Source organism: Microchirus variegatus (assembly GCF_963457635.1).
Source record: "Microchirus variegatus genome assembly, chromosome: 12".
NCBI lineage: Eukaryota > Metazoa > Chordata > Actinopteri > Pleuronectiformes > Soleidae > Microchirus > Microchirus variegatus.
Window position 1 is genome coordinate 11495354 of NC_139813.1, and position 19034 is coordinate 11514387.

Genomic DNA, 19034 nt, shown 5'->3' on the forward strand with positions numbered 1-19034 from the left:
CCTTACTGAAATACAAACACTATACAAAAAGAGGCAGTCTTCTACAAATATTGTTGAAGCATCCCTTAGCTTGTGGATTATAATAAAACTAAAATAATGTCTCATCCACTTAGGCCTAGTAAATCAAAATTGTCTTTCTCATTATTGCTGTGAGAATGACTCCCTTTGTAGTGCCTTGGTCAAAACACATTCCAGGAAGACAAGTCCATACAAGTCTGGTCTTTCATTTATCTCAACCTTAATCTCCAAGCAAAAGGTAGAGATAGCTGATGAGAGCTCAAAAATTCCCCCCCCTTTTTTTTTTTAAACAAACAAAAAAAAAGGTTTTGTGCTTTCAAACCATGACCTCAGCTGACTTCCAATCTCCACACCCCTGCTTTTCTTCAATATGGCCTCCAGACGGCTTCATCCATGCGGCCTCCGGGGTTGAGAACTGTCGGGGAGTTACTGTGGCTCCCGTCGCCGTCCACCCCGCCCTCCGTTTGGCTGGGCAGGTTGGGGTTCACCAGGGTGGTGCCCGTGGAGGCGCTAGTGCAAGGCGGGATCATCCGGGAGGGCGAGCGATCGCCACCAGGGACCATGGAGAACTGGTACGAGCCGGACGAAGCTCCGTAGTAGAGATAGGGTGTGCTGCTGGTCTGAAAGGGTCCACTCTGGCTCTGAGTGGAACCCGGGTAAGGCGGGGGAAGGTAGGTGTGGTAGTGGGTGCTGCCCAGCGACATGGCGGAGGTAACGGGCGGGGTGTAGGTGAAGGTGGCTGGGTAGTGCATCCGAGGACCAGAGAAGCGAGTGTCTGAGAGAGAGGAGAGGCCCGGGAACTGACGCTCGAACTGACCCGGGAATGGGCTCAGGTCAGAGGAACCTAAAGAGACGCACAAACAAACGCAAACAAATTAACACATGCAGTAATCGCTTTAGCATTCTCTGACATCAAGGGAGCGCCAGACTTTATTATGAAAGCCTGAAGAACAGCACGCCCTTCACAGTTTGTCAGTTTTGATTATTGATTATGTGAAATGTGGCTTTGGCCTGTGATAGCATTTTTGCACTTTGTCTTGTGGAGTAATTGAATTTAACAGATAAGTCCCTCGAGACACGGAACGTTAGTAAACTAAATTGCACGTAATCAGATACTTCAGGCCAGATATGTGTATTAACCAATTTGGATTGTTTAATGGGTTTTGTGGGCACAGTTATGAAATAGCATTTATCCATAAATATTGTTACATCCATCAACTTCTGTGCTGTCGTTCACTTCAACTCCCAAGTGTTGATAAAGTTACCAAACATCAGCAAAGTCCCACGCATGCATTTACCATAATATGTTTATGCCTCTGCATATTTATGTGTGTGTGTGTGTGTTGGCGCATGTTTATGTGTATGTGTATGACTGTTTATGCATGCAAACACACACTTGGTCATGCAAAAGGAGTGTGTGTGTGTGGGTGGGGGGTGTATGTGTGTGAATACTGTATGCACATAAAAAAAGCAGTTGGGATGAATCAGGAGCTGCACATGTGGAAACACTTTGAGCAGAAACAGTTTCCATGAGATCCATAATGAGGCAGGGCTGAGCTCTGATGTGGCTCCTCTCCTCGCCTCCCATCGGCTCCACTGTGTGTGTGTGTGTACGTGTGCGTCCGTGTGCACACGCGCGAGCGAGACGCACAAGCGAGAGACGACTGAGAAGGAGCTGCTCCATCTCACCCTTCGTTCCTCTCTTCACTTCATCCCTTAAAAAATACCCAAAAACCACTAACTGGCTGTGGCGAGCTTCGCGCTGGGCTCAGAGTTTAAGGAGAATAGAAGGTCCTCCCCCTCTCCCACTCCCTCTCTCCCTCCCTCCCTCACTCTGTCTCCTCTTGGTGGTTAAGTCCAGCCATGGCGCTCTTATCATAAATCACTAGGCGTCTTCCGTGTCACCATGTCTGCTGAGAGAGGACAGGGGGCGGCAGGGGACGTGGGGAAGAGTGTTTATGTGCAGGGAGAAATTGTGAAGCCCAGTTTGTCGCTAGCGTCAGATAGCATATGCTGCCAATTAAGGCCTTAAAACTTCCTCTTTCCACAAGATCCGTTTAATTCTAATAGAAATAGTAGGTGATTGTCTCTGCTGTAGAGGAGCAGAGTGATCGCAGACATGACCAGCAAGAAAGCCCATCAAAACTTTTATATAATTTAAAAGAAATCTGAGTATTAATATTTTGGAAGGATTCAACAAAGTTTGGAGCAGCGCTGCCAAATTAGGTGTCTGACTTGATTGAACGGCTACTCAGCAAATGTATTGTTTCCTCAGCAGAACAGGATTGTGTGTGAGTGAGTGAGTGTGTGCCAGAGTTTGGATACCCGACCCGAGTCCGTCGGGTCTGGGTTTGGACCAAAATCAAGAAATGATTGTTGGGCTCTGGCCAGGTATCAATCAGGTCAGTTGGCGTGGTAATTTTAAGTTCTTTTAGTAAAACATAGAATAAAAATATTACCCTTTATTGGAGATACATTGAAAACGAAGTATAATGTGTACAAAAAAAGGCGATAATAAGTAGAGACTGATGAATGTTTGATCTTGTGTATCTATTCAGAACAGGGGGTTTCCTCTTTATGCACATTGAATGCAACACACAGGCTATTGAAGCCATCAACAGTGAATGTAATCCTATCCTGGTATTAACTATCAGAAGAACTTATTATATTCACAAGTGCTCGAGACAACTTATAAGGTGTGTGACTGTGCTTTTGTGTGCGTTTGTGTGTTTTCATGGGGCTATTACTTGTTTCCTCCGGGAAGTAACTAAACATGTGCTGTTTGAAACTGCCTGCGTGACAGTTGAGTGCTTTGGCATAATCTGACTGTGCCAGGTTCAGGTTGGGCTCAGGCAACAACAAAACAAATACAGGAGGACCTTTTCTGCCATAAACACCGACTTTGTCAGGACCAGTAGTCCTCAAGGAGGCCAAAACCTGGTCCTCGTGAAACCAGAACTTAACTTCTAGGGTACTGGTTAAGTTTAAGGTTAATATTGATATTGTGGTTAAGTTTAAGGTTAAGGATAAGGCTGACCAAATTAATTCAAGTATCCTTAAAAGGATAGCTGTGCAAATGTGTGTGTGTGTGTGTGTGTGTGTTGAGGGGGGCAGGATGGTTCAGTGTTTGCAGTGGAGCATCCATATCACCCCTCAGCTCGTACTTGTCGGTATGTTCTGTGGCTGGATACTGTTACAGTGCAGCCTGGCAAGGTGTCAACATGATCTCCAGAGATCTGAGAGTCTTAGTCACATCACTTAGGAGGCATTAAGCGCTCGAGGTGTGCGAGTGGGTAAAGGCGGTAGGCGAGGATTTTGGCCGGTGTTTATGCGTGTGCACATTCTTGCCTGAGCACGCGTGTCACTTTGAGAACAAAGCCTGGTGCTGGAGAGATGAAAGCTGAAGGGGAGGACCAAACTAATCAAAGCTGACAAGGCAGCTGGCTGAATTTTAAACCCTTTCTAATGCATAGTCACATGGCCGCATCGCATAATCACTCACCCTCGCTCAGGGCACACACACACGCACAGAGGAGGGTGAAGTATGTTAGCATAAGGAAACGGAGGGAGAAAAAAGCAAAGAAGAAAAAAAAAACACGGACATGGCAGCGAGTCAAACAGGTGTACGGGGGAGAAACTTGTCTGGCGGCATGTAAGGATTGTAGAGGAGCTTTTACATTGGGGAGCAAAACAGAGACAAATTGGAACACAGATGCTGCTGTTATGGCAAACAGACTGGCTAATGTAATTACCCAGAATGCCCTGTGAGAGTGGCGTATCGCTACGACACTTTATTTGTCAGTCATGAGCCTGTCATTATCCCTGGGCCTGTTATTACCCATATTCCTCTAGGATCAAAGGCTTGGAGCAGGACAAAAAAAGAAGAAAAAAGAGTGCCATCCAAACTTCTCTCTGTCGGACAACTCGCTTCATTCCTCATATTCATTTCTAGTTTCTAGTAACAAGTAGTGCATCATTTGTTTGCAGTCCACTACACAAATAACTCTTTATGTTTATGCTTTTGTTTGAGTGTGAAAAATGTGTGTGTGAGCATCTGACTTTCCCCCTCCCTCCCTCCCCTCTTTTATCGCTCCAGAGAACAGGATTCTTTGTGGCAGATGAGTCAGTCATGACAGGACAAGGTGTCGGGTAGCTTCACACACAGTGGCAGAGAAGTTGTTCTAACCTGGCAATCGTCTAGGCACGTCACTGATGGCAGGCAGGCCCGTGCCTCGGCTGGAGGAGAGGGGGGTGGTGGAGTGGACTGAGGGGGACGCCATGGGACTCAGGTAGGACGGGTACGTCTGTTCATATGACCAGGGAGGAGAGGACTGGGACTGACGAGGGTCTGATGGGGAAAAAAAACGAGCGAAAGAAGAAAGGGAGGGAGGAGGAAAACAGCCCAGAGAGAAAGAGAAAAGCAAAAGAGAGAAAGCATAATTACCAGTGGCCCATTGTCTCATTCATTTACTCTCTTATTTGCTGCACGATGGAGCAAATTGACAATAACACACACAACTGCAGACATTATTAGTGCCCCTGTTTCCCCCGTGTTTGTGTTTTGAGGTTAGTATCAGTTGGGCGTGTTATGCAACATCCTCTGTAATGACACATAATGTTTACTTTTGAAGAGAAGATCTTCCTGTTTGCCTTATAAAACATTGTGCTAGCAGCTGAGGCACAGAGAGCCTCGCTGGCACACACCCAGGGTGTAAACACACGGGCAGACAACCATGAAAATAACCATTGCACACGCAACAATGTGTCCGCATTGCAACACAAGTGAGGCTTAATTGGAAATCACCTTATTTGTCAGCTGTTTTTATGATACAGCTAGAGAACTGTGGTGGGATTACTGACTTCTGCCAATCTGGCATCCCACACTGAGATGTTGAAATGATGAATTCAAGTTATTTTCATACTAATTTAAGTCCAAAGATAGTGCACAAGCTGAATACGTCCATTAGTCCTGTTGAGATTGAAAAAATTCAATAGCGCGATATGAACAATACTATCTCAGATGAAGACAAGATACAGCACAAACATACAAGATGTCACCTCAGATTAAGAGGCAGAAACAACAGCCACTGCACCAGTGCGTGACGAGCCGATGTGCTGCGTCAGCGTATTACTTCTGCTCTCTACCACAACTTGACTGACGTTTACTTTTAACTATTGTGACGATCAATCTGCTATAGACATGCACTTGTTTTGTTTAATTCATCACAGCACTCACCGTCAGTTAGCAACAGTCACTGTGTTACACGCTTATTCACATATGGTCGAGATACTCGCCCAGCGGTTAACTGGCTACTCGCTCTCAGTCTTAAGTCCGTGAAGTCAAACACGCTTGTGAAAGTGAACGTTTCTTACAGCCGTTGTTATCGCACTGAAGGAGAAGATATGAGCTGAATATTCACTGTCACTGTGTGTGTGTTCACCTGAGTGCAGTCTAATCTGCTGATCTGATTCAGGTGTCCCTGCAGTTAGTGGTTGCTATAGCGATGGCACTTGCTGAGATCGAGCAGGTCCATTAAAAATACACAGAGAGCACCACGGATGCACCCTCTGAACTATAGTTACCATAGCTAATATTGCTGAAATGTGACTTCTCACATGACTTGGAGTGATGAAGAGTGAAATCTGTGAACTGGAGAGCAAATTGAAGAGAATGTTTTTAAAAAGTTCAACAACCTAGCTCCACTCCAAGGGTGTGATGTCATCCACTCTAAAAGTGAACCCTCTACCTTGTAAAATGGAATCGGCTAAAAATGAAATTTGAACGGTAACCGTGAAAAATCTGTGAAAGTCATGAACGAGCTGAACTGAAGGATGAAGTTTCTCAGTTTAAGTACGTGGAAGCAGTAAGTGGTAGAAAATGAGTGTGTCTGACGTTCGTTTCGATTAACTTGAGAGAGATACTGTCTTTAAAAAAGTCGATATTTTCGGAAAGTATGAAATATTCCAATATTCTGACAGGACTGAATAATGTCCGGATAAAGCCCAACATTTGCAAGTTTTGACTATTTGGATTATGCGTTTTACTGTTCATGGGGCATCTACTTTTCAGGGCATGGTTTGTATGGGGTGGAGATCACTGAAAAATGTTTTGCATTCTAGCTCTTCGCAAACATAATTAATTAAGTACAATAATTTGGAGCCTTTTTGATCCACCACTTAAAAACAACTTAAGGGCTGATTTGTCTACCTTTCATGTACATGTGTCTACAGTGTATTATATTTAAAATACAGTGAGCTATGTTAATTGGCAGATGTTTATATATAAAAGTAATGTGTATTTCAATTCCCATTGTTGTAATGTATTATGGTTGTGTTATGGTTGGTATTTTTTTGAACGGCTGTATGTTTTTACAGCTGATCTGACGTCTCACAGCCGACTCTCTGCTGTCACGCTTGTAGAAAGACTTGAATGTCGGATCACAAACTACTAGACAGGAGATCATGCTTTCTGCATTCTGTTATGTCTGAAGACAATGTGAGCCGGGGAGGAGGCCTTAGGGCCAAAAAAGTCCCTTAAAATTACAAGATAGTTACTCATCCATGAAGGCGCTCAGTCTACAAGACCTCAATAACTAATGAACCAACATGTACGTTTTCCAACAGAACAGGATTTAAGCAATTTAAATACGTTTAAAGACACTATTTCCCCCCCCGCAACAGAAGGATAATGGGTGCAGCCAAACCGCTCTTCAGCACTAACATAGCACGACAGAGAAAGGACTAGTGATTTAATGATTAAAGGCTACTTGTTCCCCCTGAACTGGCTCCAGGAGGTTTGTGAAAAGACTGAAGAGTAAAACAACCAATGTAATAACATAAAAAAAAATAAAAAGAGCTACTGTAAAATGTATGCACAGACAAAGGTGTCTAATGGATAAATGGATAAAGAGCTGAAAGTGATGGACTAATTGATATATTGACTAAGATTGATAAAGGTTTACATGAAACAGTTCGACATAATGACACGCTGTTGAAATAGTGAGCTGAAAATGGATGGAATGCTGAAGATAATGGAACACTAGTGAAAATAAATAGCTCAATAAAGTTTAAAAAGAAAACAACACAAGAAAATTTGGCTTCTGCCACTCCAATAAATCCATGCTCGGATCTCAAATTCAAGATTCCCTCAAAATATTGACACCCGAAGAGCAGCTTGCTCACAAAAAAACTAATGTCCAATCCAGGGCAATAAATCTCTACACTCATCACTGCTTAACTAAGCTGCTTAACCATCCCGCAAATGATCCACTAAGTAACACGACAAAAGCCATGCCAGAGAGTAACTTAGAGCTAAATGACGACCTGTGATGAGCCTGCAGAAGTGTGAGTGATCCGGTGGCAGCCATCCTCAACCGTGACAGATGGTGTTACCTTCTAGGATGTAACTGATAGAGTGAAGGAGCAGAGAAAGACAGATGATCTTAGAGGCAGCGTAACACCCTGCGCTGGGCATAAACCGCTGGATGTGCCCATGGCTCCAGTGAGGGTTTGATATTTCACCTCCCATACAGTGAAGACCTCTCTGTTTGTGACTCAGCCTGTTTGCTAATTTCATGATCCCCCAATGACACTTTTTTTTTTTGTCAACTGTTCCCTCTGCTCATTTGTTTCCTCGACAGAGCTTTAAGTGTTCGTTGTGACATGCACTATCAACATGTCGAATCATAACTACCTGCAAAGGTTGTGCAGCAAAAGGATTTTGCATTTTAAATTAAATTGTGAACTGACAGCAGTGTTCAGTGACATGAAGCACGTAGGCATCAGAGGTCAAGATCAGCAACCCAATCGGAAGCCTATAGCTTCGCTCAGCTGTGCATCTGGAGTCTGGTTGCTTGAACTCAGTGCTCACTGGGTGTAAGGTTAGAGTTGATGTCGGTGTTGCTCACCTGTGATCTGTGTCTGACCCTGCGGGTTGAAGGAGTTGGCCGCTGTATTGAGAGTTGGTCGGGGGCCTTGAGTTGGGACACTGACCCTCACCCTCATTCTCTCCAGCTCACTGAGGCGGTCTGAGAAGAGACCGGTCTTCGGAGGGTCTTCAAGCTTTTGACGATGCCCTGCAGACACATAATTATTTTGACTGAATTTAGAGCTGTACCTGCCAAAGAGGGGATCCAGGCTATAATAAGATAAGATATGAATGTTTATTTTGTAATTACTGCTGCGCTGACACTCAGCTTCTCAATTTGTCTTGGCATTCAGTTTTGGCAGTTATTTCTACTAAATGTACTCCTTTCTCAAATGTGTCATGCCTTACTTGGTAAATATAGTTAATGCAATGCAAAAAAAACGTTGCTACAGAGGTTTTTTGGAATGGGATGCTACATCCTGTTAATTAAAAAAGAAAAAAAAAGACTTGTTTTACTGTCTTTTATCACCTTGTATGAGAGAAAAAGAGAGCTCAGAAAGGGACAGAGAGAGATCCCAGTAGAAAACAGTTGCATGTACGTTGAGTTTTAACCTGAGGCTTCCTTCTTAGGTAAACACAGGCTCTCACGCATTACCATTATCCCCACAGGATTCATAACCTATGCCAAATCTAATACACCTTCTTTTCCAGAATTCTGCTGCTGATAATTTTACACCCTTTATATTCCTGATGCTATTTTAATTTCAGATCCCTGCACTTTACTGGCACATTGTAAGCACATACAACGTGCAGTCCTGTCCACCCTATGGTTGCAAAGACCTGTCCATGAGCTCAGGTATTGACCACAGGTTTTCAAAGGTGGGATAAAAACAGAGCCATGTGCACAAACACACACTCAGGTTTACTTCTTTCTTTTTTTTACACTGACAGAACTGTGTCAGTGCGTCTGTCTGGTCTTGCACTCGTTCCTCTGAAAAAAAGGTGGTAAAGTAAACATCAAACGGGCTGCTGTGCTTGGCAGAGCTCCAGCTGGCTCAAGCAGAAACAACGAGCTTCATCAGAATCCTGTTCAACCTGTCTGGGCTGGGAACAAAGGCCTAGCACGACACCTTCAGTGCTGGTTGGTTCTTACGGAGGGGAGTGGGAGAGGAGAATAATCTGCCTGTTCAGACCTGGTATTAACATCTGTTCTGAGGGATCAAATCACAAGTGGACAGTGCAGATGTTTTTCTAAACTGCAATGAATTGGAGATATTGATTGCATTTTTTTTTTATCACAAAAGTCGATATAAAGGAACTTTTACCAGTCTACCCCATTCTAAAGTTACTTGTATTTTAGATTTATTTGATTATTGCATATGCAAAGAATGTAACAAGCCTGATGTGACACAGTGTTAACTTCAGAAATGTTAATGCAACGCAACAGTATTTGCACTTTGCAGGAGTTCCTGGTGAGTTGCTGTCTCTGTTTCATACAGGATTTGGGAACAACGTGCTGATGCACATCATGATGTGGGGTCCTCCATCATGATGACACACCACTCCCCCTCCCTCAAACACCCTATAAAATGTATAATAATTGCTCACTGTCTATCAGTCTGTGTTCTCCCCCTCCCCTTAGTACAGCATTAACATTATGCAAACAGTCTGTGGACAGTGTGATTGTATGAACCAAACAACCAGCACAATTACTTCTCACTGTATTGCATATGTTGCACGACAATCATTGCCTTTTTTTTTTTAAGTGTGACGCTGATGACGTCATGTCTGTCTGCAAGAACACAATGAGTCTGACTGTACAGATGTGTCCATTGTCACTGTGTTATTGGTGCGTGTGAGTCTGTGTTTATATTTACACTTGTAAAAGGTGAAGTCATCGACGCTCTACTCGGGCTAACATGAAATACGATTTTAAACATTAGGGAAATAATAAATTGTGTGACAAGCAGGATTAATATTGTGGTGGCAGGTACAAATACGTTATTGTTACTGCTGCAGTTCAGACGACACAAGAATGCTCAGGAGTGCTGCCACATTCATCGCCAAACCACCGCCGAATGTGTTTTTATTGACAAGGCATTCTACCGCACTCTTAGAAATGAAATTAAAGTGTTAAGTAGAAGCATATAAGGTTCTTCGGCTTGTCCTCATAGGAGAACCCTTTTTGGCTCCAGGTAGAACCTTTTTATAAGGATTCCACCTGGAACCCTTTTAAACCCCTTTATCAAGGAAAGGAGTTTTAAAGGGTTCTCAAAATGGTTCTTACTGGAACCATTAGTGTTACTAAGAACCCTTGAAAAACCCTTTCTCCGGGAAAGGGTTTTTCAGAAGCAAATGGTTCCAGGTAGAACCTCAGCACTTGTAGAAGGACCCTTTTGGAACCATTATTTCTAAGAGTGCACATTAGGTGCGTTCAGACGTCCACATGTGATCAGATCACTCGGGACAGATGTTAATACCAGGTCTGAACACGGCCGTCAACATGTTACTGAAGCCTCATTTGGGGAAAAAAATGGAGGAGTTAAGTTGCATGTCGTGTTTCTGCCAACTGTTTGTTGGAAACAAATTCCTGTAAAAACCTCTTCCTTTTTAGCAGATCATTCTCCCATAAATGCAGCCTGAGAAAGACTTTCATAAACCATCTCACTCTTCACAGCAAAACGACTTCATTCTGGACCAAATTATTGGAATTTTAATACCATATGCTGCTGCTATGAAATAAGTTTGAGAATGGTGGTGGTGAAAAAACAGACAGTGACGGGCCATGATTTTTATTACAATGACGTGACTGGATTGGCATCATCCAATTTAAAGTCTCATCTTCTAGTTCCTAACATAGTTGCTTTGGAGCGTAGGATAATATCGGCTACTCGAAACTCAAGACTTTATAACATAATTGATGTCTATAATTCATTAATAATATTTCCCATCATTCACGCACATAATTTGTGTCTCGCGCTGGCATTCCTCGTCTCCCTGAGCATGCTGTGACCAGTCAATCATAGTGTTTCCATTTTCAACAGACCAAATTTCTATTCTAAAAAAGCCTCAGAACACAGTGCGGGCTTTGTGCACACTCTGTGTCCAAGAGATGGGAATAAATAGCAAAGGGAGACGAGGGGAGACAGACACGAGAGGGGAAGAGGCACATGGAGAGGAAGAAACCCTGATGACCGGTAAATTAAAAACTCTGGATGGCTCAGGAGACGTAAGCTCTGAGCAGTTAGAGTGAGACAGAGGGTTTAGGGTTTTGACATGTTAGCCAAAGATCCCAAAATACTTTATATCTATGTTAAAATGAGATAATACTTTGTCTTCAGTAACTCCAGTGACTTTAAGCCTCCACCCACACTCATCAGTCTGTGAAAATAACTAAGGATGCAACTCCATATATAAGGAATCAAATGTAATTTTCTTTTATCGTATTGCAGCATGTCAACCACCATATTAAGGTCCACTTTACACTCCATGCAGCTATATCTTAAGTCCATTAGTTTAGCAGGCCCTGACAGTAAATACCGTTTTTCAAGACTTAATTACACCTTTTAAATGACAACTGTTGCCAAACACAAGACATCTCAGCTGTTTTATCGGAACCCAAGCAGGGAGGAGGAACGAGCCCAGGGTATTTAAAGGAGCGGGAAAGGCGGATGATTTCACTGCCGTAGGGAAAGTCCCTGAGATTCCCATCATCCCTGTGAAAACAGCGGAGATTTTTGATAGCGCCTGCCACTTCCCTGCCCAGCCAGCGGCCGGAAACAAGGACAGATTCAGTCCAGATGTGAGCAACTTGTGCGCACTCTCTCTTCCTCTCTCTCTCACACACACACACACACACACACACACACACACACACACACACACACACACACACACACACACAGAATTACATATAGAAACACTCACATCCAAGACAGGATGCAAACAAATGTCTGCACACCTTTACACACACTGGACATGCATATACACTTGTACGTGCGCCAAGATTTAGACACACACACACACACACACACACATACACAAAGCAAAGCTTAAGAATGATTAGATAACACCTCTGTAGATGGTATCGCTAATCACACAATTGCACACTGATCCTAGAAAAGTATTATTTCAGCCGTCCAAGAGACATAAGTCTGGATTCAACTCGCTCCTGCTGATCTGATAACAGTGAGTAGAAGCAAGTAGGCAAACAGAGTAGAAGTCCTCTGTAATTAATGGCAGCATTAGATTGGATCTGAGCCCGAGCACAGACATCTTTGATGGGTGTTTAGCTGTTCCCTCATATGTCCCGGCTAGAAAAAAAAATACTCAAATGAATTAGGTCCTTAAGCTATGGAACAGCTTGTGTTGGGCTTTTTACATGACAAGTGTGACTGGTTCCAAGGGCTAAAAAGTTTAAAGGAATTGTTTGACAATGTGTGAAATCTGCAAATTCTTTTTCTTGCCAAGTGCGAGACGGGAAAATTAGAAAAATATGAAGCTGCATAGGGAAACAGCTAGCCTAGCACTGCCTAAAGCGAATGAAATTATTTTTTTTTGTGCAGATTAAACAAACACTTCCACATTGTCAACCTACCTCTTTATTGTACTGCACCCCCCACCCCACCAACACACATTAGGAAATTCTCCTGCCTGCTGCCTGACTAAGAAACACATGAGGAAAATGTTGAGCGTCAGAAACTCCTGAATAAATGGGATAATTTATAAATTTGGTGACGCGTCATGCCCTCTAAGCCCTTCAGGCTGGTTTATGATCACTGGTTGAGCTCAAATGAATGTATCTTTGGGGCTGATTCAGAATAAAAAAAACATGCACATGGAGCCTGAGTTGAATCAGCCAGTCTGTGTTTGTATGTGTATGTATGTGGATGTCAGTCATCTAACGGTGGAACAACCAGTAAAGTCAATGAATGAACGCACTGGGTCCATATTTCACTTTTTTATTTGGGAGCCCTCACAGTGGTCATGTTGTTTTTGTGAACGGTCAGAAACAATGAATTATTTCAAGTGGCAATCTGAGGTTGGCAGAGCACAGCTCAGGAGGAAAAAGGCCTCAGTGGGCGAGAGCCAGACGCCCGTCTACCATGGGGGTCTGGCACAGAAGAGAGAAGAGGGGAGAAAAAGGAGGAGGCTGGATAACAGAAACAGGACTGGAAAAAAAAAAGAAGAAAAAAAGGGGGGAAAAAAACGCGAAAAAGTGAAGAGATGAGAGAGGAGGTTTGGGAGATGAGGCAGCAAGCGAAGGAGAGAAGGAGAAACTGGGAGCCAGGCTGTCGTGGAGCGCTGCCAGCCGTCTGTGTGGTCCATGCGTTCCAGGCTGGAGGAAGCAAGCCAGGCAGGGGAAGGGCACACACACACACACACACACACACACACACTAGAATTCTCAAAGGTGATACATTTATTGAAAGCAAAAACACTTTTTCAGCACATACACACTTGTGCAAAGAGCACACACACACATGCACGCACACACTCACAGTATTGTGTGTGTGGGTTTCAGACAGTCTCCCCCTGCACCTCTCTGCTCACATTAAAGTGTTTTGATTCAGAACACGGGAGAACAAATCCCTCACAGTGGTTTTTGTTGTAGCTGAGATCCGAAAAACAACCGCCTCTTTCTTAATATTTATCTCTTTTATTATGTACACTGTACATTATATTTGTTTGTGACTCATTTTCTCTCTCTTTATTCATCTGCCTTTCTTTCTGTCGCTCCCTCCCACTGAGTGATTTTGTGTTTTGCATTTTCGAAGCCTTGGCGCCTCTTCAAGGAACTTCATGAGACATTCAACTGACTGACTGCCTCTGGAAAAGCCTGAAGACTTTTTTTTTTCTCCTCACTTTTTCCCCCCTCCCTCCCTCCCTCCCTCTTTCTTTCTCTCTTTTCATTCTTGTTCTTCCTGATGTTTGGTTGATTCTTACATTAGTCCAGATACCATTGTTAAAAGCTGCTTTGACGGAGGCGGCAACAGCAGATAGGTGGGTGTGTGCCTATGTGTACGAACAGAGTGTGTCTGTAACTAAAATCCTCTTTAATTACCTGGATGCTGCTCAGTACATTCTATTTCACAGACACGCTGCTTGAAGTAGTCACTCCTCAGTCATTACCATACACAATTCATGGAAATGTCATGATAGTTGACTGGCATCATCTCAATAATCTTGTACTTTATAATTAGCATAAACAATTGTGAAATGAAACCTCACAGCAGGCAAACGTACATTTTAAGTACATGCAATGTCCTTTGTATGCTATGACAATGTCCTGAAGCCTTTTTGTGTTGTCATGTTAATGGAAGAATCTCACTGACTCATATTGATTTCACCCTAGCATTACCAGAGATGTCAGACTTATTTCAGGAGTTTGAATTGGGATGCAGCCTAGCAACCACTCCAATAAGGTTATTTGGATGTGTGGGTGTTTGTCTGGGTGCATGTGATGGAAACATGCATCATCCTCCTCTGCCCATCTAACTTGTGGTGTGCCACAGGGCTACGTTTTAGACTCACTGTTGTTTTTCTATGGAATATTTCTTTTTTGGGACATTATTGTTAAATATAACATTTGCCTCATCCTTGGACTTTTTCTGGGTTAAGTGTTTTTATGTAAAAACAAACAAACAAAAAAACTACTTTTTTTTCATGACACTGAACTCACTGACACATTTTTTTTTTTTTTTTTAAAGCAAAATGCAGTTATTTTATCCAGTTCCCCCAACTTCATTCACATCATCCTTAATAACATTGACTAGAAATCCGAGACTCCTGCTTTGTGATGTTATTGAGATTGTATTGTTTTTCTTTCTACACTTAAAGATCATATTCATAATCAGATTTTCTTATCTACTTATCTATCCTTCCATTACAACTAGTGGAACACAGTTGTCCCTTGATTGCAGCCAGTCCAGAAATGTAGGGAAGTATGATTATATCACCCCTATCTTAGTCTCTTTTCATGCCCAGTTTAAGTTCAAAATGTACTTATTACTGTAAAGGTTATATCAAATCTAGGCATCTGGCAAATCTTGACCATGTGTAATATCCTGAAGTTCTCTGATAAATGTCTCTCAAGAGGTATTAAATACTTTCCTGTGTAACCTCTGGAGCTTTCAAAGTCCTTATGTGACTGCATGCACTTTCATGTTGTAATTTCTAGCCTGCTATTAGACATCATATTTTGTGGTATGCTTTAAAAATGTCCTTTTTGTCTTTTATGCACTTATACTATAGCACAATCACAGTGACCGTTATTATTTTTTTTACTGGTATGGAAGTGTATGTACATGTGTATAATTTGTGTGTCACAGGAAGAATTTGGTTTGGCAGACAGGTCTCCTGAACCACTAATATTGTCTGCAGACCTGTAAGTAACCAGGACCTCTTCAACAGATTGTTAACACCCTGACCAAAACAGAACCAAAACACGACCCTGTTCCCAACTCTAGAACCCCCCAGACCTAGTGGCTGCAAACACCAGAGAGCAGAGACATGCCTGACCACTAACTTCCACCGCTGACACGCAACACACGAGTCGCACACACACACAGTTATGCACAATAACCACTGCAATATGCTAAAGCAAGACACAGTATGTGATGCCATAATGGTTTTCGTCACCTCCAATGTTTGTCTGTCTGCAATTAACTATAATGAGAACAGTGGGTTTGGACAGAAAGCCTTGTATGTTGTGTTATTACGGCTCAGCCATTATCACTCAGGAAGTTTGTCTCAGCTGGCTGCAGCCACCGTCAGGAGCAGCTGAAAGGAGACAGAACCACCTATAAAAGCATATTGGTTTAAGCAACCACTCCCTGTCTATTAGCTCAAAATGACATTTAATGAGGCCTATTTGCTGCGCTCCAAATCAGCACTGTGGCTACACTAGACACTAGACTAATGACACCAATAACACTCTCTCTCTCTCTCTCCCTCACTAAAATATTGTGTGGGTCAGCACATGCAGACACAGGCCTTTTGGGGGCAGAAAAATACATGCATCAGCAACCGTATCTCCATGAGCATACAGACATGCAGATGCCTAAACGCATGAACAAACAAGCATGTACAAACACACTTGTTGAACTGTTGGTACAGTGGCAAACCACAGGGTAACCAAGAGCTGTCAAGCGATTAAGCACAATAGGAGCCACAGAAACCGAATTACCCTCCTGCTAATAACACAGTGGCCAGAGGGACCTGACTAACCATTTGCCATACTCACATACACCCACTATAAAAGTCTGAGGAAAATCATGCCGCAAATTTTTATACTAGGCCTCACTGATACTCGCCACGCTAACCACCCAATTAATTAGTTAAAGCTCAATGCCACAGTTCAGAGATATGAGCCCCCTTCATTCATGTGTGGTCCAACTTAACTACCTCCTTTATATTACATGAGGAACCTCTGGGGGAAATGACATCCGTCAGCAAAGGTCATATGGCTGCCATAAGGCTTATCGAACACATTGACGCAGAGTGTCTTTACTGAATGAGACACCAGCAACCAGGCAAGTGATTAACAGGAAGCCAAAACTGTCAGCAACAAAAGCATAGAAGACTCTGATTCATTCTAGCTGTTCAGACTGGCCTTTAGCCCTTGTTGATATCCAGTGCTATTGTCAGCTTATTTTCCACAAACAACACAAAGTTTTGACAGATCAGGTCCATAGAGTGCCAGTGTATGTCAACTTTAAGACAGCCTACTGTTCTTTCTCTGTGTGGACCGCTCCCCTAGAGGCCCAGTGTACCACAGGCCTCCTAATTACCCACTCGTTTAACACAAAATAGAGCTGTAATGGCCGACAAAGCCCCCCATGCGTCAATGAAGCGTTCACAGATTGAATCACTGCTTCGGAGACAGCCGGTGCTCTCAGCTCTGAGCCTCTCTACGTGCTGAAACTCTGAGGAGGGCTTGAGAGGGCACATGTGTGTTTTGCCACCCTCTGAACTCAGCTTAATGACCCCTGATTGGGAGACGTGTTCTGGCTGTAGTTTCTGGGTAAATTACACCAGCGCTGCAATTCTGACCACTTAACAGCAAAGTAAAGAAGTTCAGGGGTTACAAACGATGACATAGTCTTTATTGCTTAAATTACTATCTTGAGACTTAAGTTAAAACATACAAACCCTAACTTTAAAGTTTTTCGACCAGACCACAAATTGCGAGAAATAAAAGGGAAGAACAATGAGTGAAAGTGCAAAGTCTTTTCCCCTCACCTGACATCATCAGGTAGTTTCTCTAGTTTAATTCAGACATTGGGTTTCCAAGTCTTGACCATTTAACTGGAATAGTATTCTTGTCCACTTTTACTGATAAAGTATGTCCAACTCCACTCCATGAGTGGAAATATGCCCCGTTTTAGCTCGTTAGTATTTAGGGGTTTATCTTTTTAGCTGGTTTCTAGTTGTTAGCATTTGCTATTCCAAGTCTTCCTATCCATGAACTTGGAAAACTTAAATTCTTTGAGCATGTGCAGAGCAGCACCCAGGCCAAGTAGAATCCAATTAAACGTACGCATTGTTTTGACTTCCAGTCGCATTATCTGAATGTGTTAGTACGACTTTGAGAAATTATATTTAGTTCAATTTAATTACACAATAATGTTTTACTTTCCTAACGTCGTGTAATCCCACCTGTACGTACTATAGCATACGTGCTGTTTAGACTGCAGTTTTGTTGAGACCAAACTCTGACTTTCCCAAACAAAGTCTCATCTGCTCGCCACCAAATAACAGGACTTATTCAAGAGTTCATCTGACGAGGGATGCAGATGCGCAGGAAATGCTTTTGATCAAACAAGATGGCTCGAGAGCGATGAGCGATGGAGGGGGAAAAGTGGGTGTGATTGTGAGTACATGTGCATTTGAGGACAAGCATGTGCCTTTGTTTCAGGGTGCGTGTTGATGAACACTGAATGTCGATTGTGTGAGGCGTTTCTTGGCACCATGGGCAGATTTCCTACAACAGAGACTGATGGTGGTACTAATCCTACTGTCTCTCGGCTCCTCTGTGTCTCTGTGTGTCCTGGTGCCATATGTGATGGGGCCGAGGGCGGGTATGATGAATATGTTTTTTTTTTTTTTTTTTATGAATAGGGAGGAGGATTGGGGAAACAGCTGCATGCCAGACCAGTTGGCACTGACGGCTATAGTAAAGTTTTTTTTTCCTCCTCAGTTGTTTTTATATGGCCCATTAAAATAAGCTGATGCTAGCACTCTGCTACCCAGTGTACCCTCTCAGGAGTAATCTGCCTCACTTTTTACTTCTCTTCTTTCTCTCAAACCGTCACATGGGAAGCTGAGCTGCTTTCTCACATATCAACTTAATTAAAAGTCAACTGATTACTAATTAAAACAGTCACAACTATTTACAGAAACTGTTATTCTTTTTGTTAATTAACCTCTTTTATTACACTGCATTTGCTGCCACTAGCTAACTGCACAGCCCCACCCACAGTTTAGTTACAGGGACATATTTAGTAAAACGGAGTCTGTGCAGTGTCCTCTATGGCTCTGGAGGAGCTTTTTATAATGAGAAATGAATTACGCTGATTATGTCATTAGGACTGTCTCAGCTTGGGCCTGAGACTTACAATTTGAGCACACATAATCTGAAGGTGTGAGGTTTAATTGGAAGAAAGGTGTGTGCCCAGATGTTAGCTGGTTGGTGATTAACATAACATTTGTCAGAACTTCAATTGGTAAGCAAATTTGTCTTATCTTCTGCTTAGTTGAAGAGGACAATTCTGAGGCAAAGGGTGTCAAATGAAAGATGAGACTTGCGGTGCATTGTGGGAAATGTAGGATCAAATGTTTCTTGAGCTTGACTCACAACAACCTTCCATTCTCTTTTGCATCCCCCAGACCTTATGTAAAATCACTGGAATGACCAGGCCAATAAGAAGAATCAACACGGTGCATGCATGCTGCCATATGTACGTGCATGCATTTGTACTCACTCCTGGGCTCACGTGGTCCGTCTACGGTGACCTTTATGGCTCGATGGTAAGTGGCCACTTGTGGTGGGTTGGTGAATACTGTGATTGTCAGCGTGAAGCTCTTGCCTGTGGTGACATCAAACAACATCAAATGACATACCATCTGGAGAGACAATGACCTGCAT

The 19034-nt window shown here is 42.9% G+C and overlaps 1 protein-coding gene across 1 annotated transcript in view; it reads right to left on the minus strand.

Annotated features, from left to right (window-relative positions):
* Positions 1 to 383: 383 nt before the first annotated feature.
* The window catches only part of runx2b (RUNX family transcription factor 2b), a gene marked incomplete at its 3' end in the record, with an annotated part of 39344 nt that continues 20693 nt past the window's right edge, over positions 384 to 19034 (minus strand). Inside the window, exons 4-7 of the mRNA XM_083898907.1 lie at positions 18871 to 18975; positions 7926 to 8093; positions 4205 to 4366; positions 384 to 862 (exon numbers count right to left, since the gene is read on the minus strand). Coding sequence (XP_083755033.1) covers positions 384 to 862; positions 4205 to 4366; positions 7926 to 8093; positions 18871 to 18975 — 914 coding nt within the window. The remainder of the gene's footprint in view (positions 863 to 4204; positions 4367 to 7925; positions 8094 to 18870; positions 18976 to 19034) is intronic.